At 38.9% G+C, this 24475-nt stretch overlaps 2 protein-coding genes across 3 annotated transcripts; one reads left to right on the top strand and one right to left on the bottom strand.

Annotated features, from left to right (window-relative positions):
• Nucleotides 1-793: 793 nt before the first annotated feature.
• LOC121072393 (cytochrome c, somatic-like) lies at nucleotides 794-8044 on the bottom strand. Its single transcript, XM_040561932.1, has 3 exons — nucleotides 7037-8044; nucleotides 3617-3793; nucleotides 794-2207 (listed from the first exon to the last, which is right to left on the bottom strand). The coding sequence occupies exons 2-3, from the start codon at nucleotides 3783-3785 to the stop codon at nucleotides 2059-2061; spliced, it is 318 nt and encodes a 105-aa protein (XP_040417866.1). The 5' UTR covers nucleotides 3786-3793; nucleotides 7037-8044; the 3' UTR covers nucleotides 794-2058.
• Nucleotides 8045-8178: 134 nt separating this feature from the next.
• On the top strand, nucleotides 8179-24270 carry RBM45 (RNA binding motif protein 45). 2 transcript variants are annotated; one of them, XM_040561930.1, is made up of 10 exons: nucleotides 8179-8609; nucleotides 9578-9700; nucleotides 9804-9930; nucleotides 11210-11320; nucleotides 11652-11831; nucleotides 12767-12896; nucleotides 14576-14672; nucleotides 15012-15178; nucleotides 16522-16718; nucleotides 19717-20738. In XM_040561930.1, the coding sequence occupies exons 1-9, from the start codon at nucleotides 8229-8231 to the stop codon at nucleotides 16712-16714; spliced, it is 1509 nt and encodes a 502-aa protein (XP_040417864.1). In that variant the 5' UTR covers nucleotides 8179-8228; the 3' UTR covers nucleotides 16715-16718; nucleotides 19717-20738. The 2 variants fall into 2 exon arrangements, with proteins under 2 accessions (XP_040417864.1, XP_040417865.1); XM_040561931.1 differs by lacking the exon at nucleotides 19717-20738 and adding an exon at nucleotides 22981-24270 and having other exon boundaries at nucleotides 8181-8609.
• The last annotated feature ends 205 nt before the right edge of the window (nucleotides 24271-24475 follow it).

Below are 24475 nucleotides of genomic sequence, written 5' to 3'. Positions count from 1 at the left end.
TTAGTTAACTTCTGTATTTTTTTTGTGCTTTGATTAAAGCAAAAATCTGCCTGTTGGCAATTTCTCAAAAAGAATCAAGACTGCAGGAAGTAATGAATGAAGTATACAGACAACAATTTACTGTAATATCTTAATTGTATAGAACTCTGCAGCCCCAGATTTGTGTACAAATTATACTCATCTCTTTTAAAGACAAAATGTGACAAAGATTATCACAGTGGTTTGTCTGTTCTGTAAACTGAGCAGGCTTCATGCTATCACTGTAAAACCTGCCACTGAAGCACACCTGGCCTGGTGTGCTTCAGTGACTTTTAGGAGAGACCCTTTGTCTCTGCATCCTGGCACACATCAAAGGATGCCTCCCTTTGAAGGATGAGTACACCAAGCTCACTGTATTCTGGGCTGCAGATTCATGTGTGGGCCTGGGATAGATGAGCTACAGCTTTTTTGTGGGAGGGACAAAAAACAAATGGATTTTGTTGGCTACACAATTTCGCTGTGCTGCTGCTGTAGTTCTGCAGGTATGCTGCAGTGAGGTCCAGGCAGCGTGTATCCGATGCGCCTTACGCATGATGCACCTATTATCGGTGTGGATGCGTAACGCCAACTCTGACAGCAAGGCAGGCTTTAGACAGCCTCACCCGGTCTCCAAAGGCACAAAGCATACAGATGCTCTAAACGAAGCACAAGCAGAAGTGTCAGTGCATTTCTCAGGCAGAGTCTATTTCTCGATTGAGAAAGGCAGGGGCACAGCACCCTTCAAAACGCAATTGAGGAAAGCACTTGAGAAAACTTTTGTCATTCAGGCAGGTACTTTAATTGTCTAAACAGTCAATAGAACAAGTCCTAACTATTAAATTGAAAGTGGAAAGTATCTTACAGCTAGAGTACAAAAGAAAAGAAAAGCAGGTACTCATTCACTTGTCACAGAACTTTTTACCCCACTCTCACTTACTCCCTTAGTTAAAAACAGAATTCACCTCTATGGAACACGGTAAGACAACTAGTTAAAGCCCGTAGTTGGCAAGCATTGGAACAATACTGATAAAATAAGTACCTGAGAACAGATACGATTAGTTTTGTACTAATGCTCCCTTCTGTGATGACATAAGGAAACCTTGCTTGAGTAGAGTTTTGTTTTAATCATTTTAAAATCATTTGTGTAAACAGATAATTACATTGTAAATCCCAATTCAAGTGGTAGAGTAGAGATTTATGAGGAGGTTTTAGGAGGGCTTTAATCACCTTCATCAATCCTCCACTGTTCGTGAAAATATGTATTACTAATCTCAATTGCTTGAGCTAGTCAGCCCTCATTCATTCTACATGTTTGAGCATACCTTCATATATTAGCATCAAGCGGAGAAAAAAATCCACATCTCTGAAAGAAGACTGGTAGATGATTATGTTGTTTTAATACATGAAGGAACACTAACAACACAGTGAGAAGGGTTATATTTTTAAAACAAGAAGATTCACAAAAAACAAAAAGAATCTCAAGATTCTTTTAGGTGAACATAATGACTGAAAGGTTCCTTGTCCCCTAAACATATTTGATGTTCCTGATATTCCACTTCCATCATCTTCATACAGTGTTCTTTTAATGTAACGTCATATTCTCCTGTCTACTGTATATAGTACCTTTCTTCCCAGATGGTAATACTGAGGGCTTTTCTCCAAAAGAAAAACTTAATTTAGTCATCAGTTCTAATACTTATAGGAGCTTTCGTATTTATGTAGCCACAACCAGATAATAATAGTTTCAGTGTTTGAATAACTAGTTGCAGAATTGGGCTCCCAGATCTCCTTAGAGAAAGGAACAATATTTTCCTGTAGTGCACTCCACAAAGGTCTATGAACTACTACATGACACGATATAAATAATGCTCACCTCTCAGTGTTATTTATTAGGATGCAGCATCTTAAAACATACATTTCTTTGGTTTTGCTAAGGCCAGTCCCTAATGAACAATAAACATCAAAATGCTAAAACCTGACATAGCAGCTACTCAAAATTAAAAGCATTTGCACTGTTACTACAGCTGCTGCAGCCATGTTTCATGAAGAAGTTGCTTTTTTCAAGTATGCAATAAGATCAGCTCTTTCATTCTGCTTTTTAATTCCAGCAAAAATCATTTTTGTACCAGGAATGTATTTCTTAGGGTTTTCGAAATACTCCATCAGTGTACTCTCAGTCCAGGTAACTCCTGAAAAACAAACAAAAAACCCCCACGGTAAACTGCAAGGCTAGCCCAACATCATATATTTACAACAATTACCAAGGGTCTAAAGTCTAAGGTGTGGTGGTGCTCCTGAACATAACGTGCCCACAGTTCAAGAGAAACATGAACGTGAGTGTAGCATAATATAAAATGCACAAGGTATAGATCGTGTTCGAGTCATTTTAGTAAATCAAACACAAATCCTTTTTAGCATCATCAAGAGTTGCAAGTCATTGAGCCAATTAACATAAAACTACTTACTGCTTTTAAACTATGTATCTTTGCAATTCCAGTAACCAGAAGATACAACTATCATTTTATTCAACTGTTGAAAATGAGTGTCTGCAGATCAACATTAAATTCATCAAAGTTGTGCTCCGCTGAAGGGCCTTAGAAAAAGAGTAATCAATGGCCACTTCCTGGAATATCTCCACAGAAGCTGAAAAAGCATTAGTGTTTTCTTCCAACACAGCTAAATTCTGTCTCTGTCAACAGAAGCCTGCTGCTGTGCTGAAGACTATCGAAATACCTCATCATAATGACATGTTCAATTTTATCTTCTGTCCTTCAAAGTTGACTCTTCCCATTACCTCAAGTGGATTTAGATATGACTTTTTTAGCTTTCTGTCAAAAATTACTACTAACATCTGTATTATTTGTTCACTAATTTTTCAATGAAAAACCATAATTAACAGATGTTGAAGTACATGATGTTTCACACCAAGGAATTACCATTATAAAGTGAATGTCAAAAAACAGCTCCCAGAAATCAAAAGAAAGTAAAAAGTCAGTAAATTCTACAACACCATAGTAACCAGAAAAAAAACAAGACTGTATTTGTAATTAATAGCTTGATTTAAATATAATTTATATTCAAACAATATCTATAAAACAACAACCCCCCAAAATTAATACACAGAATTATTTTCCATTTTTAGGTGTTCCATCACCTTTCAAGACTGACTGTACTAAAATACACAAGGCAAGTCATTAGTTACTAGTAGGTGATGGTATTTAGTAAAACATTGCTGAGTAAAACAACTGCAGCACGCCACAATGCCAGCAGAGGGTAGTGACCAGCAAACAAAATCTAGAAGCATTCTTAAGGAACAGAAATGAAAATCTGCCCATTGATATTACAGAGTTCTGGGAAGCTATATACATTCTGACTTGGCATGCTAAATGCTGCAAGAATTTCTTTTTAATTTAGGGGACGAATAGTTTTGTTTCTGAAACTATAGTTCAGACTCATGTATGGTAATGCAAAGTAGATGGTTGTGAGAGTAACTCAATGTGATTAAGCCTTGGTATTGTACCTCTAAATGTTTTTTTTTTTTTCCCCATCTATGTTCTCTCCAGCACTGCACCTCATCCATGTCATCTGTTAGCTTTACCTTTGTTCTTGTTTGCATCTGAGTAAGAAAATCCTGCAGCTTGTCCTGTTCTGCGGCCAAATAAACCCCAAAGATTTGGTCCTGTCTTGTGCTTTCCACCTTTTTCAACTGTGTGGCACTGAGAACATTTCTGAATAAAGATCTTCTTGCCTTTTTCAACGTCACCCATTTTGAGCTCTGTCAAAAAATTTAAAATAAAATTGCACAATGTTATAGAAATGTTCGCTGTTATATTTGTCATCTCCTTCTGCAGTTTTAGAAAATATCTCCATCTTGCACAGTAATAAAAGATAATATGCCTCCAACTAATGAAAATTTGACCTGGACTTAATTATGAATGTAAGTTTCAATAAGGCTTCGTTAAGGTGCAAAGTTTCTTAACATGATCTGGTTGTTGATGGTCATTAAATTTTTTTTTTTAAGTGATCTAACTTACAGTTAGGGAAAAACATCATGAGTTTTTTGCTGCATCTCTGAGGGATACTGAATATTCCACTCACATCTTTGGAAGTTAAGGTAGCTTTGAGTTACTTACATGGTAAGAGTAAAGGTCAATGTACTTTTGTCTAGAAGACCTATTTAAAACATAGCAGCACCTCAGGATTTCCCAGTGGGTCACAGTGCTACTGAGAATGTCTCCAGAACTGTAGAATTCAACTCACATCACCTATCCAAAACATCCCTCACTCCGGTCTATCCTCCCATACCCAGGAAATCTCTTGAAAGCAGGAAGGAAGCTGCCACCACAGTAGAGATGTGAAGATTCACAAGGATTATTCCCAGCCAGAAAACCAAACTTCTAGGAGCCCTTCCAGGTGCTTCTAGGTGCACCTCACCCTGACCTCACAGGAAGAAGCCACAGGGAGATGCAAAGCTTAATGTTTTCTAATACAACATATTAATGTAACCATTAAAATATTTGATGAATAACCTTAATATTTATTGATTAGATGTTATTTTCTATGGTAATTTATGTAGAAGGACTTTTCAAAAATGTCCTCTAATCTGACATCAAAATAACCACGTACAAGCATTTGCTTTTCTAGTATGGGAAAATGAAAAGTTGTGATTACTTCCCCTTTACTTAGGAATACATTTTGTTAGGATTTATTAAAACCATGCAATTATTTTATAACAATGTGAATATAAGCATGTCTTCAGTTAAACAATAAAAAGAATACTCTTGAGAACCAAATACAGCAATATGCTGAAATTGTTATTTAGACAGGAAAGCATTGTAATGAAAAATGCAGAACTTGTTGAAGACTGTTTTCACAAATATTTTGTTTTAAATATGCTCCCTTACAGGTCCTATAAATAACATCTGTAGACAGTATGAATTCAAAATCAGAGGACTGGACAGGAAAGCTGATAAATTAAAAGAACAACAACAACAAAAAAAAAAAGCAAAACTGAATATAAACAATAACAAACAATGACAAACAACAGTTTTAATGTGTTATTTTACAAGAACTAGGTCTTTACCAGAAGGGACGCTTTTGTGCACAAGTATAAAATGTGTTGTAACACTTTTTCCAAACAAATCCAGATAGAAGGAATTAAAAGGATGGCTTCAATGTATAAAGGCCTGAAAAATGAAGTCTGGTCATTGTAGATACACAGCTTCAGTAATGGGGCACTTGAGAATGCAATCAATAAAACTGCTAAACAATGCAATCAGAGGCAAGCTATCTGTAGTCTAATAAAGCAAAAACGGAACAATGTTTGCTGTATCCAAGACAACTTAGTATTGTATTGATGATGACATGCCAATTGGGAAATGTTCAAACACAGTATTCAAAGACATATAATCAACCTGATCAAACAACAGTAATGACAGAAATTCACTGCAGTGTAGATACAGTGATCAGCCAATTAAAAATCACTCAACAGATGCATGTTAGACAATGTTAACTAAACCAACAATGCGTAATAAATCACTAATATAAAGTGATTAATTTTATATAAAAGGGAGCTGTGGATTCTTTGTATTTGCCCAAGAAGATATTCGTGCTTCACACTGTGTTTGACTTACTGAACAATGTTAGGTTTACTTTTTACCATTCAGTTCTAACTTTTTAAAAATTTAATAGTCTAGAGAATATATTCGAAAAGAGTCTTCATCAACCACTACAGGGTTTTGACATTTATTCTAGTAAAAGTTAGCCTTTAAAAAAAATCTCTTCTGAGGTGAATGTTTCTTTCGGAAAAAAGTACTGGACAGAAGCTCAGAGAACTGGAGCTTTATACGCAGCATTGGTCTGGTGGCAGAGAAACTACTACTCGTATGTCAGTTTCCATCTCTGCAAAAGCAATCTGTACCTTCTTTAGAAAGCTATTTGAGATCTAGATAAAGCACAGAACTATTTAAGAACCAGCACAGTCCCTATCACAGGAGACCATTCCCTTCCTCATTCTTTTAGAATGGTTACTGATAACCACGCTGTGCACTAGAATTGCAAAAGTGCAGACAAATGCAGTTTTCCTCATCCATTCATAAAACAACAGCTAAAATTCACTTGACAGAACCACTGGTGGTGAACAGGCACCAATTATCTAGAAAAAATGAAGGTTTTTTTTTTTTTTTTTTTTTTTTTTCTCCCGCATGCAGTCTGCACGGTTGACTAGCAGATAAAGCAGTGCTTCAGCACACAGTGTGAACCAGCCAGGAACTGGCATAGCTGAGAAAACAACACAGAATTCCACAGCCTGTTTGCACAAGTTTTTCACATAACCAGGGAAAAAAAAAAAAAAAAAAAAAAAAAAGGAAATCCTGAAATCCTGTTTTGTGCTAACAGGAAAGCAGCATGATTTTGAAAATGCCAAGGTGCCAGCTATGACAGCCACAGCCACTCTGCCCTAACATATGTGTATCTTGGAAGACTCTTTTCTGAGTTCTTAATCTAAGCCCCTAATTTGAAGATAGAACATACTACTTAAGATACTTAAGAAATCACGATATTAAAGGGACAAATGCTGTGTTTTTCTTCACAAAAAGGCAAATTGCATCAGCCGCATAAGCCAGGGTCAGCAGTTACACTGGATCAAACTCCACGTCACGCGAAGCGAGGCCACGCCAGGCAGGGCAGAAGCCTCAACGGGACAACAGCATAGTGCAGGACCAGCCACAGCCAGCCACATGATCGTGCTTCCCTACTTAAATTACTATGTAGGTATCATCCTTTTTTAAAATAATAAATTCAATGTATAATTAGAAAGTGAAGTGCCCAGTGTGCGATTACAGCCCATGGACCATACTTCTTCTAGTGCCTTATCAAGAATGAGGAAGAAAATGTTTTCGTTGATTTGTCTCCAAACAGATTTTTAAGGGGTACTATCTTTCAGCTTGAAACTTCAGAAAACAATAGGTAAAACGGAGAGTTCTGCTCAGGCCGCGTCCCTTCAGAGACCCCCTCTTACTCTGTCGCCTTTCAGCTGGCCAGTGCTAACGGGGCCTCCGCCCCGAGGCCTCTCCCAGGGCCCGGCGCCCTGACGGCGGGGCTGGTGCCGCCGGCTCGGTGCCGCCCCCGGGGAGCGCCCAGCGCCCAACGGGCCCGCCGCAGGCTGCCGCTGGCCGCCGCCTCTCCCGATTGTTCTGGCGGGAGCGGGCGGCAGCGGGCGTCGTGCCATGTCGCAACTGTCGCAACGGTCCCAGCGGCAGGGCACCGCGGGGGGTGTTCAATGGCCGGTACCGAGCTGGAGGTGCCCCCGGGCTCCGCCGCAGGCAGGAGCAGGCTAGGGCCGCCGGCAGCCGGAGGCCCCACGTGCAGCAAGGCACAGGCTTGGGAGCCCCCAGCAAATGGCGTCCTCGGGTCACGGCCACGACACCCTGGCTGCCCTGGTGGTCTGCTGGAGAGCTGCTTGCGTTTGGACCCAGCTGTTAGAGATGTGGTGAACTCTCTAAGCAGCTTTGTAGGAAAGGACCTGGTGGATGCTTAAACTGACGGTGAGCCAGTGCCCTGGCTGTGAAGGAGGACAGGATCCTGGGCTGCGCTGGGAGAAGTGTGACTGCAGGACGAGGGAGGTGGTCCTGCCTCTGAGCACCTGCAGTACTGCGCCCAGGTCGGGGCCCCCCGCGGAACGGGAGACATGGAGCTGCTGCAGGGGGTCCGCGAACGGCTACGGAGATGGTTATGGGACGGGGGCACCTCTCCTGAGAGCAGCTGGGGCTGATCAGCCTGGAGAAGGCTGCCCCGGGACTTACATATATATATGTCTGAAGGGAAGGTGCCAAGAAGGAGCCAGGCCCTTTTCTATGGTGCCCCGGGACAGGACAAGGGACAAACACCAGAGGCCGAGAGCTGGCACAGGCTGCCCGGAGAGGCTGTGGAGCCTCCTCCCTCCTTGGAGATGCTCCAAAGCTGACGCGATCGTGGCCAGCCTGCCCTAGGTGGCCCGGCTTGACCGGGGGGGCGGACACGGTGCCCCCATAGGTCCCCGCCGAGCTCCACCGCGCCCCGGTGCCGTGACACCACCCCTGCGGCAGCGCAGGCAGCGCCCCACAAGCCAGCCCCGCCGCCCGGGGCGGTACGGGGCGGTGCGGAGAGGCGAGCTCCGCCCGCCGGCGGCGGGGCCTTGGCCCCGAGTGGGCGCGGGGAGGCGGGCGGAGGACATGTTGTCTCCGCGGCGGAAAGGGCGCTGCGGTCGCTCCCCACCAGCCCCCGAGAAGAGCCAGCGAGCCCCGGCGGCCCGGGAGCCCGGCGGCGGCCACGCCATGGAGGAGAGCAGCGGTTTTCGGCTGTCGGCCGAGTGCCTGGATGAGCCGCCCAACAGCCGCGTCTTCGTGGTGCTGGGTAAGGACACCGGGGAGGCGCTGATCCGGGAGCGCTTCTCCCCCTTCGGGGACATCCAGAACATCTGGCTCTTGCGGGACAAGCGCACCAACGAGTCCCGCGGCATCGCCTTCATCAAGTTCGCCCGCAGCTCGCAGGCCTGCCGGGCCATGGAGGAGATGCACGGCCGCAGCCTGATCCCTGACACCAAGCCCATCAAGGTACCGCGCCTCCTCCTCCTCTTCCTCCTCCCTGCCGGGAACGGGGCTGCAGCAGCCACCGCTTCCCTTGCCCGGCGGGCCCCAGCTTCCCTCCCTTCTCAGCATGGCGGCAGGAGGGCGGCAGGCCTCGGCCGCCGGGCCCGGGCTTGCCGGCTTCGAGGAGCGGTGGCCTCCACGTACAGAGGTGAAGCCGCCCCGTGGGGCCGCCTGGGGCGGGGGTCGGCCGGGAGCAGCCCCCCCAGCGCCCTCTGCCCTCCTCGTGGGGAAGCGGGCAGCGAGCTGCCTGCCTCAGCTTGGCTGCGAGAGCGAAGCGCCGCTGGGAGCTTAAACCAGGGAGCTTTTAATCTTAGGCACAGGTTTTATTGAAACTTTTTTTTTTTTTTTTTTTTTTTTTTAGATCAGTTGCTGGTAGGTTTCAATCTCTCGAACTGTTTTCATAGTCCCCAAATAAACATAGAATCAGAATGGCTTGGGTTGGAAGGGACCTTAAAGACCCCCTTCCATGGGCCGGGATGTTACCTGCTAGATCATTTTGCCCAGGACCTCATCCATCCTGATCTTGAACGCCTCCAGGTGAACTGCAGGAACAAAGTTTTAATTAATTTTTTTTTGTTGTTGTTGTTAAGACTGCATACTAGGGCTGGCCTGTTGCAGTGATGCATTTGTTGCTACCTCAGATGCCCCCTGTAACATTGGTCATGCTGGATTGAGTTTTGATATTCCTGACTGTTTTTCGTTATCTCAGGTGAGAACTTCTGGCCACTGTTCTGCTTGAGAAACCAGTGGGGGTGTACCATACTTGTAGGTCTCTTGTTGCAGGTGCGTCTATGATGAGAGATGTTCTTGTTCACATTAGAAGGGCTGCATTATGTGAAAGATAAATGCAAAGATTTGTTTTAAAAACAAACTTGATATGTGACTAAGCCCTTTTTTTCCATTAATTAATGTTTATGTAATTCTCTTGTTAGGTATTTATTGCACAGTCAAGAGCTTCTGGAAGCCACCGAGATGTTGAAGATGAGGAGCTTACACGTATCTTTGTTATGATACCAAAGTCCTATACAGAGGAAGATCTGAGAGAGAAGTTTAAGGTACTAATTTGCTAATTATTATTTTAAACTAGCTTTTTTTTCTTAATTTATCAGAAGGGCTTTTTCAAATATTTTTAATTAATGCACTTTTTATTTGTTCTAGATGTATGGAGACATTGAATATTGCAGCATTATTAAAAACAAGACTACTGGAGAAAGTAAAGGTTTGGGCTACGTGAGGTATTTAAAACCATCACAAGCTGCCCGAGCAATTGAAGAGTGTGATAGAAGTAAGAATCTTACTGAATTCTTCAAAGTTTCTCACGATGAGTGTGTACCATCATTTGTATACCTTTTAATTTTCAGTTTTGTTTGCAGGCAAATTATTTATGCTGTAAGCACGTTTTGAGACAAAAAAATATATTGCAAGTAAAAATAGTATTACTAATGTTCACCTGATTAAATTCTTGCATTCCAAACTCTTTTCACTGATCTTACTTACAGAGTTTGGTAAACGAGTGCAGTGCTTTTCTTACATGAAGTATCATCAGTCTGTAATGTAGCCTCCATACACAGGAGAACCTGATTTTTATGTATACCTGAGAATTTGTTTTCCAACAAAAACATATCGCTGTATTTGACATAAAACTTTTATTTGATAATCCTTAGGGATTCTGTTGTGATTACATTTACTTAAGAACAAAATCAGGCTAATTGAAGTTTTTATTTATTTTTTAAACTTAATTCAAAGATTAATCTCTTACAGAAAGTAAGACTTGGCCCCACTTCATGATCAACCAACTGTCATTTACACCCTAGCACCAAATCTTAGCAGCAGCCTTCTAGTCCAACCTCCTGTTCAGCGTTCACTTAATCACAAATTTTAAACACCTTGGCATGTGGGTGTTTTTTTTGTTTGCTTGTTTTTGGTTTAAGTAATATACCTGGTATATCATAAGTAGTTCTACACAAATGTTTTATCCCTTTACAAGAATTGTCACAAATATGAGCCTGAGATTGCTTAGCTGTTAAATTTTATTTCTTAGTTAGTAATACCTAAATTATTGATAAGCAGAACCTAGATCAGTACAAAACATGAATGAGCAGTTACAGTTCTGTGGAAATTCATCTGACTGCCTCTACAGCATCTCTGGGTCCTGCAAAGTATATCAGGATGAATGAGACAGGAAGGGACCTCTGGAGGTCTTGTCTTCCCTGCTGCTTAAGCAGGGCAGCCTAGGGCAGGCTGTCTGGAACCATGTCTAGGCAGCTTTGAATATCTCCAAGGATGGAGATGGCACAGCTTTCGGGGGTGACTTGTTCCAATGCTTGGTCACCCCCAGAATAAGTAGGCTTTGTTGCCCTTGACACGTGAATATGTTTTACGTGGAGTATGTTAACTTTCATGTCATTGATTATGTCAATGTTCAAGAGTTATACATTAAAAGATAGCACTTAAATGGGTTTTCTGAATAATATATTGCTAAATACAGTACTTGGAGAATGCAGATCTGGTTGTAGATATTTTGGGTACATTGAGGTGTTCTTATATGTGATTGTTTCTTTTAGGCTACCGGGCCATTTTGGCTGAACCTAAAAATAAGTCATCAGAGTCTTTTGAACATGAATACTATAGTAATAACACAAGACAAGAACCAAGAGGAAATGCATTTCCATTTTGTAAGTCACAGCTTTTTATAGTAAAAATGATTTGTAGTCTCAATCGCAATGTAAGAGTGCGGTTTGGTAGAAGGGAGGCTAATGGAGGTTTAGTTTGACAACTAATAGATTGAGTTAGAAAATGAGTCAGGCATTTCATTTCAGTATTTTCATGGTTTGCTTTGCTCTAGTTGCCTGATTATTTCAAGACCCGCATTGATGAAATAAACATGTTACCTTTAGTGTTTAATTCACTTAGAATAATTTTAAAAGTTGAATGAAAAATAAGTTTGAAATGAAGGCTTGCTAGTGTGATGACTTTGATTTATTTATTTTTATGTTGATTCTTGAGGTGGGCACCCAGAGTTTTGTAGTTTTGAAAAAAATGAGAGCCGAATTCAGGAGTCAGTCTCCAAACGTCTGTCAGTGGTATCACGGCTTCCTTTCGTCCAAGAGCAGCTGTTTGCCCTCTTTGATCTAGTCCCAGGACTAGAGTATTGTGATGTTCAGCGAGATCCTCATACTAATAATGGTAAGTAAAAGTACAAAAAAAATCTTCACTTTTTTTTTCCTATGAAGAGAACACCACCTTTTAATTGTACTCCAGTATATTCAGATTGCAAAATAAAGTAGTTGTGGGAAAGAATTAATGTTCTTATATACCAGTGCTGGCTGCTATTACTGATGCATAAGCCCAAAAATTCAGTTTTGTTTGAACACCTGTTTACAGATAACTAACAATAAATATAAATAAGGTTAATAGAATCTCAGGAAGGGCAGAATCAAAAATACGAGAATTAACTTTTTGGTCAAGTGAAGTTAATAGTTTGGGGTATAATAGAAGAAGAAAAATTTTGAAAATTAAACATCTAGCTTGAATGTTCTGTAAACAGATAATTTAGTTTTCATCTTGAAATAGCTGTGTGTGTATTTGTCTAAGAGCAGACATGAGTAAACAGGATGAAATAATTCCAAACAAAATTTGCTTTGTATTGGAAGGATTGATTTTGTTTCAGTCTTGTTGTTTTGCTATAGCTGAGAGAAGCATGAAAGAGTGCTCTACTGAAACAAGCTTGAAATGGAAACAATTCAGAGTGTTATGTTGTAACTTTACAGTACTTTAGATTCATTTGTTGATGGAATAATTGCATTTTAAGCTGAAATATGTAACATTTTTTTTCTAGTTTTGTCTTGGGGAAGAAGACATGTTTTGTTATGTTGCGTTATTATTATATTTTCAAATTAATATAAATAAAGCTGATTTATCACTAGTTAATTTCACAGAAGTTTTATTAACAAATATTAATGTTGCTAGCAAGGAATGTACTGTGTGGTAAAGAGACCTAGGAATTTTGTAGCATCAATGACTGACTAATGTGTAGCTTGATCCTACTACTTGCTTTATGTGAGTGTAGTTTGTTAGGATGTACTTGTATTGTGCTGAAACCATGTGCACTGTATTTGTAGGGTATGCTGTGATTCAGTACAGTACTGCTGCATCAGCTATATATGCCAAGTATAAACTACATGGTTTTGAGTATCCTCCTGGAAACAGATTAACTGTCATTTTTCTAGAAGATGGGAACGATAGTTCAGAGTAAGTACTAATACATAGAAAAACTTGTAACCTGTTTTCTAGAGAGCAAAACTATTATTACTCTTTCCTTTAAATATGAAAAGGAACAGCCATGTCACTAATATAGTTTCATATTTGGAGATAATATTTTCTGAAATCCAGGTGTGTTTTTTTAATAGTTTAGAATGAATCTCTTGACACTTCTTAGCCTGGTAGAGAAAGAAAACCTCATCTAAAACACATTACGGCCTTGTTACACAATACAGGGACCTTTACAAAGATTCTCAATAAATTCAAGTTCTTCTAATATATCCTAGAAATATGTATTTTAGTCTTTTTCTATTTAAAAACAAGTATCACCTACTTGATCTATTGGCAGTGTTTTTAGTATTGCAAGCACTGCCAAGAGATCATGTAGGTAGAATAAAATTGTTAGTGCTGAGGCTCTGATACCTGCATTGTATGAGGATTGTCAGGTTTTACTTTAAACCATCTCTTGTTTGTTCCTGTGATTTGAATGCTCATTAGAAATTGGCATGGCTTAGGTGCATTCCAGTATTGAAAACTTTAGCTTAGTTTCATCCTAAATGAATCTAGTTTGTCATCAAAGCTATTCCGGGATATGAATGAAAAGACTGTACGGAGGGACAATTGGGAGATTCACTTCAGAAGTGCATGCCTGCTTTAAACTAAAATGATAATTCATTGCAACCATCCTTCTTGCAAATGTTTTTCTTTACTTTTCGGTACTTCCTATTACTTCATGGCCTTGTAACATAGGGCTACAAAGATGTTGAAAGGCCTATAGGGGAAGACGTATGAGGAGCGGCTGAGGTCACTGGGCCTGTTCAGCCTGGAAAAGAGGAGGCTGAGGGGAGACCTCATCGCGGCCTACAGCTTCCTAACGAGGGGGAGTGGAGGGGCAGGCGCCAATCTATTTAGTGACCAGTGATAGGACCCGAGGGAATGGTGTCAGGCTGCGACAGGGGAGGTTCAGGCTGGACATCAGGAAGAGGTTCTTCACCCAGAGGGTGGTCGTGCACTGGAACAGGCTCCCCAGGGACGTGGTCAAGGCACCAAGCCTGTCGGAGTTCAAGAAGCGTTTGGACTGTGCTCTTAGTCAAACGGTCTGAATTGTTGGGTAGATCTGTGTGGTGCCAGGAGTTGGACTCGATGATCGTTATGGGTCCCTTCCAACTCAGGATATTCTATGATAGGCTATGAATCCATGCAAATATGCAATTGCTTTTCTTATTCCCCAGTAGAACAAAGGAAAAAATACTGGAGAATGAGAGCTGGAAATGAACTTCCTGCGATTAATGTTCTGACTTCTGAATTGAATTTCTGTGCTCTCTATTGAAAGAAACAGGTGAAATTTGTCCCTTTGTTCTTCTAGGCACCCTTCACAAAAAGTTGTGGGCTCTGTAGTTAGTTTTCTTTTTTACTATAGTACTGGAAAAAGTAGAGGAAAGTTTTGTATCTCTGTAGAAATACAAGTGTTGTCAGTGAGTTCCAGGTAGTGTATGTACTTTCAGACCACATTTAGTATGAAAGCCAGACTTTCTCATTATCTACTTGAGTTTACGGATTTTTTTTTCAAATTTTAATGCACATCTTAAAAAAATCTTTTTCTCTTGCTGAAGTTAAGGTAACTGTTACTTAGCTGTTTATCTAAAGTAGTTTATTATCACTTCTTGCAGCCTCATCAGAAAAATGGCAACACAACTGGTAACAGCACACGTGTCCTCAGTGTTGCGGAATAACAATCCAATTGTTCAGCAGTATAGGACACCTCCTGTAAGTTAATATAGTGGATACTGTTAATATCTGGAGTTTTTACTGACGATAAGATATGTCAGTACAGAACGTTGCTCACTGCTTTAGATGCTACATCTTTAAAAGAGATACCTCTGGTTGGTTTGTATATTTCTATTTTCTTTAAATGTCTGACCTTATTTGTATTCGTTTTCCAATTTAACGAAATAACCAAAATAAATGAACTAAGATTAGAATTAACTGTTAGGGTCTATCTATGTCCAGTGGTAAGGACAAAAACTGTAAACTGAATAACAAAAAAAAATGTCAGTTTTTATCAATTATTTTATATTTGCCTTTTTTCTTTTCTTCCTGTCTCAGCAGGCTTTTGGAGGAACCTCTGGATCACAATTACTTCAACCCCAAACTGATGCCATACTTCCACCACACAAAAAAAAAGTTCCACCTGACACTTCTGTAAAAGAAAGGCTTTTCATACTTTTTCATCCCCATCCTTTACCTGTGAATGTATTGGAGGATGTTTTCTGGTAAGGCCCATAAACAAATAAGTGTTTTCTAACCATATTTATTTAAAATAAATCCTGAAAATAAAAAAGGTTTTAGTCAGGGAAACTCTTTCCAGAAAAGAACATGCATGGCAAAAGTAAGTGATAAATAAGTAATAGTTTTTGAAACAGGTGTGTAATGGAATTTGCCTGGAAACAGATTGTAACATTACCAGTCCAACAGGTTAATTAATGATTTATGTTATCAGAAAGAGAATGTCTAGTCTCATAACAATTTTTTAAACAAAAACCATAGTACTTCCTGTTTTTGTATTCTAATCATTTTAGCTTTTTTTGTAAAATGTTTCCATAAGGAATTTTAGTATTTTGATAGATTTCCACAGTAGAGTTTTGAATTTTTTTCTGAGATGTCCTGAGACATTTTGGTAGTTTGCACCTTACGGGCAATATTTCAACAGTCATTTCATGCTACCTTTACATGAGGAGCAAAGACTTAGCTGAACAGTTCTTGCCATCTTTAAAACAAATTTATAGCTGTTCAGCTGTTCACCAGTAGCTTGTCTACTTTTCTTCAACAGCATAGTAAAAATACATTTCCCTTTTTTAATAGCTGGCATTTGCAATAGTTCTCTGGAAAGCCAAAATATATTCAAGGCACCAGGAGGGGAAAAGAAACATGCACCTGTGTGGATTTTAAAGCTATACCTCCATGATGTACTCAGTGTTCTTAGCAGTATACTGGAGAACAAAAAGGCTGTGTTTCCTGGTCTTGACACTTGTATAACTTCATCATGAAGGAAGCTGACTTTTTCTTTTAAAGTTTGCTAAGAATCTCCTGAGACCTAGGGAATTTGGGATTTTCTGCAAGGTTTTAGTTCTTGCTTTGGAAATGTCTTGCTGAAATGACTCAGAAAGGTGAATCAAAGCTGAAGAAGTTCATTTAAATGAGATGGAAGTATAGCCCCTGAATTGTCTGGTGTTTTTTATTTGGGGTTGTGAGGGTAAGGGTTTTCTGTCATTGTGTTGTTTTTTTTTTTTTTTAAGTACTATTTACTGTTTGACTATGAAATAGAACAGCTTTATGTATTCTTTTAAATAAGAATTACAAGTACCAGTGAATTATCGTAACATTCAATGGAAGATATTGCCTATAAGCTCTTGGTTTTATTTCCATTCCTGTGTGGAATTTTAGAGAAGAGAATATGAAAATTGGGGGGTTTTAAAGCAGGGTAGCACAAGACTATATTCTCGTATGTATGCTATGTTGAATTCACAACTATGAAATTGCATATAGTTGAGGTTGGATAATAAGTATCAGTGCTGCAGCAAAACCTCTGACCTAACTATCTTTATTACTTTTTCAGTCGTTTTGGACACTTGATAAAAGTTTACCTTGTGGCTGGAAAAAATGTAGGCTATGCAAAATTTGCAGACAGAGCAAGTGCCAGTGATGCCATAACTGCGTTACACGGCAAGATTGTGAATGGTGTCAGGCTTAAAGTAAGGTTGGCAGACTCGCCTACGGAGGAATCTAACAAACGTCAAAGAACTTACTAAGTAGGTGAGTACCCACTCTGAGCTGTTACTTAAGTTCAAGTTAAACTACTTGAAATAGTTAGAGGCAAAGCATTTTCAAGTTAGTTGTGAATGTCATGTTCATTTGAAATTTAAAGTTTAGTTGTTAGCTAGAAATAGACATAATTTGTGTGTGTGTGCATATATAATATATATGGCTGTGTGTATGCTTATGTATACACACCTATTTTAGTAAAGAAATCTTTATTTTTGTAACATTTGAACAAATATAAACCAGTTGATTAATAGAAATAATCTTATATGCATAAAGTATCAGATCTTACTGAAAAGAGCATTGAAAAATAAACAGTATAAATGAGATCAGCTTGTACGTGTCTTTCTTTCATTACAAACACATGCCCTAAGAATGGTGTTGGATAAGGATACAGAGTTTAACCTTGAAAGAGAGATGAAGAAAGGGATAAATAAAGTGGACGTGTAAAGAACAGGGAATGTTGCCAGGTGAAACCAAAGGCCTTGACTTGGTTAATCTGGACTCTCACAAATTGGGTGTAGCTGGAATGTGTTACGGTGAAGAAGATACTGTGGAGCCTGTTGTGGTGGGGTTGAGATGTATGCTTAAGTTAATTAATTTGAATGTTTTATGTTTATGGCCAATAAAAACTGGCAGAGCTCATATAGAAAGGTTTCATAGACTTCAGGAGCCAAAATTCACTTGTTCTTTTAAAATACTGGCTTGAATCAAATTAGATAAAATTTATATATGATTTATATATATATTTTTATACTCAGGCCTCTACCGAAAGAGGACTATAGTCCCAGATAATTTCAGTAGCCATATTATTAGTGTAGTGTAATACAAGTTTCTACCCCCTTTGACCCAGTCAAAAAACATTACTTAAAATCTTAACTCTCTTCACATCAATATTTTACTTGAAGTTTCATTCCTTGTACCTATCTTTATGTAGATACTTTCTATGACCAAGGAGTTAATAAAGACCAAGAGAGACTTTACCTGCAGTGTTCTTCTCCCTTTTTTTCCTAAGGACTTCTATGTTCTTCTTTTGTTAAGCAGAAGTTACTAAAAGCCCTCCTAGTCTTTATATACAACTTACTTGAAAACAAACATATTTTTTGCTTTCTTTCTGCATGCAATTGGTGCTAACACTCTTTAGAAAGTGTTTTTTTTTTTTTTTTTTAGCTCTGGTGAATGTAACTTCAAGCGATTTTTACCCATGATTTTATCTTTATCTACCAAGTTTTTGTTTTTAAAGGTACTTTTTTAAAACTTCCAATAATAGAAGACCAACCTGTTTGTCACTAGCAGAAAAACGATGACGTAAAGTATAATGTAATACCAGGTCTGTTTTCATAGTAGGAAAAGACTACTTTTTACTAGAAAAGTGTAGGTGTAATACACATCCAAAGTTAGTAAGATAATCTATACTTATATCTTCTCACTCATCTTGGAATGACTCTGAAGGGTATTAGAGCTTACAGATAATTAACTATTCCCTTTGTAACGAAGTAGGTAGAAGAGTTGAGAATTCTTGGGTTTATTGAGGAATTTGTGAATGTAATAGGAGGGAATATTAGCATTGGAGAGAAAGTATTACTGTCCACACTGTAAAGGTCATCTAACAGTCTGAAGGATGTTAAGACGACAGAAAAATTATTCAGAGACAAAAAACTGAGTTCAGAAGAAGAACAGAAACTGAAGAGATGGCTTAAACTTCATCTATAAATATGCTTAAGTAAGCAAAGATAAGAGGTGGGTGGGTGGCTGTTTTTGGTGTTTCTTTTTTTTTCACTAAACAAAGGCTAGTTTAGGATCCTAAAACTGTAGGATCCTGTGGTAGGAAGCTGATGCGAGGCATATTCACAAGATAGAAATAAAGAATAAGCTTTTTAAGATGGTAATTACCAATTTGATGACTTTACATTGGAAAAATAATGTGTTTTGCAAGGCACAGATAAGTTATGATTGTATCTTGATTCCAGACTAAGACTTTTTTTTCCCTATGGCTTGAGATATTTAAGAAATCAAACTGAATGTGTGATAGTGCTTTCTGCTTAACATTTCAATAAAGTGTATTATGGTGCTTTAAGCTGTACTATAATACAATGAACAACTGGGAATGTCATATATGCCATAGAGGATATATGCAGATGGGATAAGCAGAAGAGCAGGTATAGAATGGAAAGTATTGGTTATCACACCAAAATAGAGGACTTCCATTGACTGCAGAAGCTACTTTTTCTACTACACTAATGTGAAAAAATCAGGAGAGGATTAGCCCTATGTGTCTGTTTAGATTTTTTTTTTTTGTTATTAAAATTGTCTTTTTTACCTTCTGATTTTCATAACACCACTAACATCAAAAGAAGGGAAAAATTGATTGTGTTCGACTTCCAAATTCACAGTAAGGATTTGGGTACTAGTAGAGGTTACTGAGGTAACTAAAAGGAATATTTGCTAATATTTTTGAAATGTTTTTCCATTATAGCAAGAACTTTAGAAGTTAACCTTTGTGCACCCATACACACGTTTTTCCAGAGTGACTTTTGAGAAGTTTGAAAGTCCTACATCACTGATTTGATTTGCATTTTTTTTGTGTTAGGGCTTTATTAAAAGCACCAAGTTTAATGTGTATTTATAATGATTCATTACCGTGCAAAAATACTCTTAAATAGTAGTTGTATCATCGTTGAAATATACATATATATATATATATATATATATATAAATAATATATATATATATATTTTAAAGATAACTGTTTCTTATCAATAGTACACTGCAGAAAAATTCTGGCTTTCACACACTGCTCAGAAAAAGAGGTACTTCTCTAAAAGACAGAGAAGCACATATATGATAATATAATTCTCTAAATATGTTAAGTTTTTTTCACTTATGTTATTGTAACAATTATGTTTTAAAACAAAAATAGGTATGTTGCTTTTTGATACTATTTTTATAGTTGTTTTTTTATACTATTTTTATTTTTGTGTTTTTTCTACAGAAACTAAATAATGACATGACCCTCAGCTGACTGACTGACTGACTGAAAACGTGACTAGACATGGTTCCTGTGGACAGTGACTCTTTAATTGTTAAGAAAATTGATCTTTATATATATATATATATATATATGTGTGTGTGTGTATGTGTGTGTGTATATATATATATATATACACACATGGTACTTTGTTTTCAAAAATATGGCCATGCACCTATTTAAAAAACAAACAAACAAAAAGCCCCTATTAAGCCTTCTAAAATTGTGTGCTGATGGTTGTTCTTGTAGTAACCTGTCATCTTGTATTACAGAAATATATCTCTTGTGTTTAACTAAATTCCTCCTCTAACAGGGAAAGTACAATGATGGGAGGGGGGATAAAGGAGTCGGCATTTTGGGGCTTGATTTGTTAGTTGATAATGATTCAGATTATGACTGCTAAAATAGAAGGCACTTCCAATGGCCAGTACATCATTAAATTAAGTTGAAGTACATCAATAAATTAAAATTAAATAACTTTCAAAAACTACTAGCAAGTCTGTCAGTATTAAGTCAAATTCAAGAGAACAGCTGTACTCATAAAAATGATTCAAGTATGCTCTTAAATATTTCACTCATTTGGTCCAAAATTATTCATTAAGCTTTATGTGCTGTTTAGTGCAAAGGACATTTGACTGTGGGACAGGCTATCAGAGCTGCTTATGTTATCCTTTACTATCTTGAGTCCCTTTCATTACAACTATGGGGAGATCATGGAGTCTGGGGACTTTTTTTTTCCATCTTTGAGTGCTTGAGTGCTATTTTTTTTAAGAATCTTTCGATGAATACATTGTTTAAGAATCAGATAATCGAACAACTCGGTGTTTTGACAGGACAAAGAGGATTTGAGCATTGACGAAGAGTAAACAAACTTAATTTGGATAACTATTTGCACAGATAACTTTCAAACACCAAATACTCTTCTGTGTACCCTGAGTACTATTTGTTGAATTGAATATATGCTCATTATTAAAGTAACTCTTACAGATAAAATTGATGAATTCTAGTTGTATGCACACTGGTGTACAAGCATGCTCTTCTGGAAACATGTGCCTGGTTTCCAATTTTTCCATTCGTGGTCCCTCGATCATCAAATGGGGGGAGACAAGTGAGCAGCCACAACTTGCTCTCTTTTCGAGCACCTTTGGAAAGATTTCCTTCCAAAAATTCCCCAATCCATAGGAAAATGGGTGAGAATGCAGTCCTACTATCTAATATTCCTGGGAAGGCTTTGGCATTTGTTTCTATGCAGCTCTCTGTGCTACAGGATCATACTCCTTCTTTACAGTCTTTGCCTTCTTCATCTTCTTAGGCCCCCTTATTCTTTTCAAGACAACTATTTCTTATTGGGGGAATCTTTGCAGCCTTATTTCTAGTGTTCCAAGCTCCTGACTTTCCCAGTCCTGATGGTCAACTGACGTGCAAGAGCACGATGCCTTTTATTTAGTGATTTTTCTCTTGTCTCTTAATTTAAGCTATGTGTTTAAGTACAAAAGATGACCTCCTTTTCTTGCTTTGTTTGCTCTTCAAGGAGAGGGAGGAAATAAGAAGGTTTTGGTATTTTCCAATCGTAAGTAGCTAAGAGCTGAGAGTAAAACCCTTTAAAAAAATTTTCTGTAGTGTTTTACAGCATCAAAAGGCATGTACCCATCAAAGTAACTTGGCTGGGGGTGGGCGGGGAGGGAAAGGAAGGGAAGAGGAGCAAGCAGAAGAGCAGAGCTGGATACAATCTTTTTAACTGGAAAACGTGCTTACTCAAAACTTACACCTTTACCATTCAGTGCTTTACAGTCAGCTGTCTCAAAATACTGCTATAATAAAAAAAACTAGGCTAGCCTTTTAGCAATGTAATGTGAGCGCACCTACTATTGAATTAATACAATTAGAATAATATTTACAGGCAGAGTGCAAAACTCTTCTAGTGCTGTGATTATTTTAAAGTATTTAGTGAATTGTTCTCTGATGCAAGATACAGGCACATTAAGCTTTTTTAATAAAGAGGTATTGGTAAGAGTATTTTTGCATTAGAGAAGGTAGCTGAGAATGGGCTGCTGTTGTAGTGGTTCAGAAGTTTAGATTTGAAGTGACAGAAGCTGTACTTAATGCAGAACAGCGTTATTTCTTAAGCTAAAAGAGTATTAAAATTCAAATGCGCAAGCATTAGGAACTTTCAGAATGAAGGTTGCCTAAGAAACCTCTCTTGCTCCTCTTCATTCCCGTAATGTGTGTTATGATGCAGTCCTTGATGACTCACCAACAGCTTTTTTCCCCAAGAGCAATTGTTTCGTTCAGCACAAAGACTGAAAATGAATTGAGGTTGCATGGTTAAAGGAGACTGTAAAATTCCTGCTTAACTTGTTGCAGATTTTAGAAATTATATAGTGAATCAAAGTGCTTTATGGTTAAGCCTGGAGAATTGGATCTTATCTTTGACTGTAACCCTGAGGTTGTTTGTGAGGAGTTTTGTCGTTTCTCTGAAGCTCCTCTGGAAAAATCCTGTCTGTCCATCGCTGTCTCTCTTTTTCCCCATAAATTTTAGGTAAACCTGGGGCTTTCTTGTGTTTGATTAGGGGAAACAATTCTGACGAGTGTGCCATAGATCCAAAACTCCAGAATCATCAAGCAGCATCTTTGCAGACTTAACTATATTGTGTGTGTATGCATGCATGTGTGCAGTGAGTCCAATATTTTTAGAAAGCTTTGGTTCTGCTGTACAAACGTGACAGTCACCCTGCTTGTATAGCAGGTCTGGCATGCTGCTGAGTGTGTGTGATGCAGTGTATGTGCGTGTCAGGAGTAAGCTAAAACACAGCCTACAAGTGGTGGTGTGCTGTGCCAGTGCAAACATCTTTGCAGTGTATGTGTAGGAGATCTGATGGTTTTTCTTTTTTGACAAATCTGAGGCAATTATATGCATCATGCTACACAGGCACTTAAACTAAACTTTTCCTTTAGGTTCACGGGACTTGTGTTTGTACTTATTTTCTGTTATTGAATAGAAGGCCTGGATATAAAATGCAGAAGTGTTTGCTCAAAGCAGATGGTTTGGAGCAGAATGGTCTTTGCTTGAGGTGGTGCTCTAAAGTATAGGATACTGGTGGGTGTGTGATGTAGGTGCCAGGTGAAATACTGAGAGTCTCTGCACAGTCAGTTGGGGAGGGAAGAACAAAACAAACAAAAAAACCACTTAATTTGTGTCCTCTAATTGCCTTTTTTGTCCTATGTCAGGATCCGGAGTTCTAATGTGACCCTGAAGTTGCCTGTTTGTTTAGGCGATGTTAACATTCCCTGGGAGTGTCAGTGCTCTGAAAAACCTGAAGTGACGGGTGTCTGAGTTTGCCCATCCAAGATGTGAAAGAAGAATCAACTGAATGACTTGAACAGCTACTCAGGAGAGTGTTAGTTAGATGTACTGGTCTTCCCCAGCTAAATGCTAGTTTGTGTAAATACGTTTTGTTGCTTTAAACTCACACAGCAATTCTGGTTGGATGTGGTGTTCATAATACCACTTAAATTGTACTATAGCACTACAGCTAAGTAGCTGTCACACTGCTTTTCCAGGTCTTTTCATCAGTAAGTGCTAACTCTGTCTGCTCCGGGGGGGCGGAGCATTAGGTTCCTGTACTGGGGGAGAAAAAAAATCTTCATCCGTATTGCTGTTGTTGGTGGCTAGTGAACTGGCAAGAACTGCACAGATTACTCTGTGTGCGCGTGTGCTCTTTTGTAGTAATAGCACTTTAATGGTTGTAAGTAGAATTTCGTATGCTTATCTGTAAGTGATTTGGATTTCAGCTGTGTTCATCAGCTGTAGTTTCTGTTGGCATTGAACAGGGCTTTTGAACCTTCTGAAAATGAGATAGTACAGACTTCATAAATTATGCTAAATGAGGTCCCATAGAAATTATTTTATCTATTTAGTGAATCATATCCGCATGGTCAGCAGAACAGCCTTTTGTTAGTGTAACTGTAGAAAGATACTAATTTGCTTATGTTGCCTGAATGTCTACATTAAAGTATTTCTGATCGTTAAGTGAAACGAGGCCATTCTCAAGAGGGCTGTGTATCCAGAATGTGATCTGCAAGTCTGATTGCAATTAGCTTCCCGCACTGGGTCTTGTGGCTCCTAGTTGAGACCTTTTCCTTTGGTGGTACAAGCTGCTACTGGAGTACCTGAAGTGGGGGCAGAGCCCAGGCTTGTAATGCACAGTGGAATTCAGTTTCCCTTGCATGCTTCCTCTCTCTTCTTGTTAATAGTCCATTTTCTGACCCAAGGTATTTCATCTTATGTCTGCTCAGTTTACAGAGATATCTAATGTCTGCAATGCCAGGCACCTCCACTCTTCTGATTCTTATATCAATACATAAGAGACAGGAGGAATAACCATATAGAAGTGGAAGCAGTTGAAGGTGAAAACAGCATGTGATTATGTGCAGAGGTCCAGTTCAGGAATGCATTTCATGTTCTCAGCATACCATTTTTGTAAACTTTCTATATTTATTAAACATATTTGACAAAGATTCTGCTGGAGTTCTTCACAGAATGCCATATTTGAACTGCAGGTGCACTGCTAAACTTTCTCCAGAACAAACTGGAGACGTTATAAATAAATGAAGGAGGGTCAAAGTTCTTTGAATGTCATTGTAGCAAAGGCACAAAGGGTGATCCTGGAGCCTACAGCATTGCTAGGTAATCCCCCCTACACCAGCAGAGGTCACTGGTCTC

The sequence above is a fragment of the Cygnus olor genome, chromosome 6, assembly GCF_009769625.2.
Source record: "Cygnus olor isolate bCygOlo1 chromosome 6, bCygOlo1.pri.v2, whole genome shotgun sequence".
Lineage (NCBI taxonomy): Eukaryota > Metazoa > Chordata > Aves > Anseriformes > Anatidae > Cygnus > Cygnus olor.
The sequence above is the reverse complement of the archived record's forward strand: the minus strand, read 5'-3'. Positions and strand labels throughout refer to the sequence as shown.

Coding starts and splice junctions, on each gene's coding strand:
- RBM45 (XM_040561931.1), top strand. CDS start 8,229: ATGTTGTCTCCGCGGCGGAAAGGGCGCTGCGGTCGCTCCCCACCAGCC. Junction 9,701..9,803: donor ATCTGAGAGAGAAGTTTAAG/GTACTAATTTGC, acceptor TATTTGTTCTAG/ATGTATGGAGACATTGAATA. Junction 15,179..16,521: donor GTATTGGAGGATGTTTTCTG/GTAAGGCCCATA, acceptor TTACTTTTTCAG/TCGTTTTGGACACTTGATAA.
- LOC121072393 (XM_040561932.1), bottom strand. CDS start 3,785: ATGGGTGACGTTGAAAAAGGCAAGAAGATCTTTATTCAGAAATGTTCT. Junction 2,208..3,616: donor AGATGCAAACAAGAACAAAG/GTAAAGCTAACA, acceptor TTTGTTTTTCAG/GAGTTACCTGGACTGAGAGT.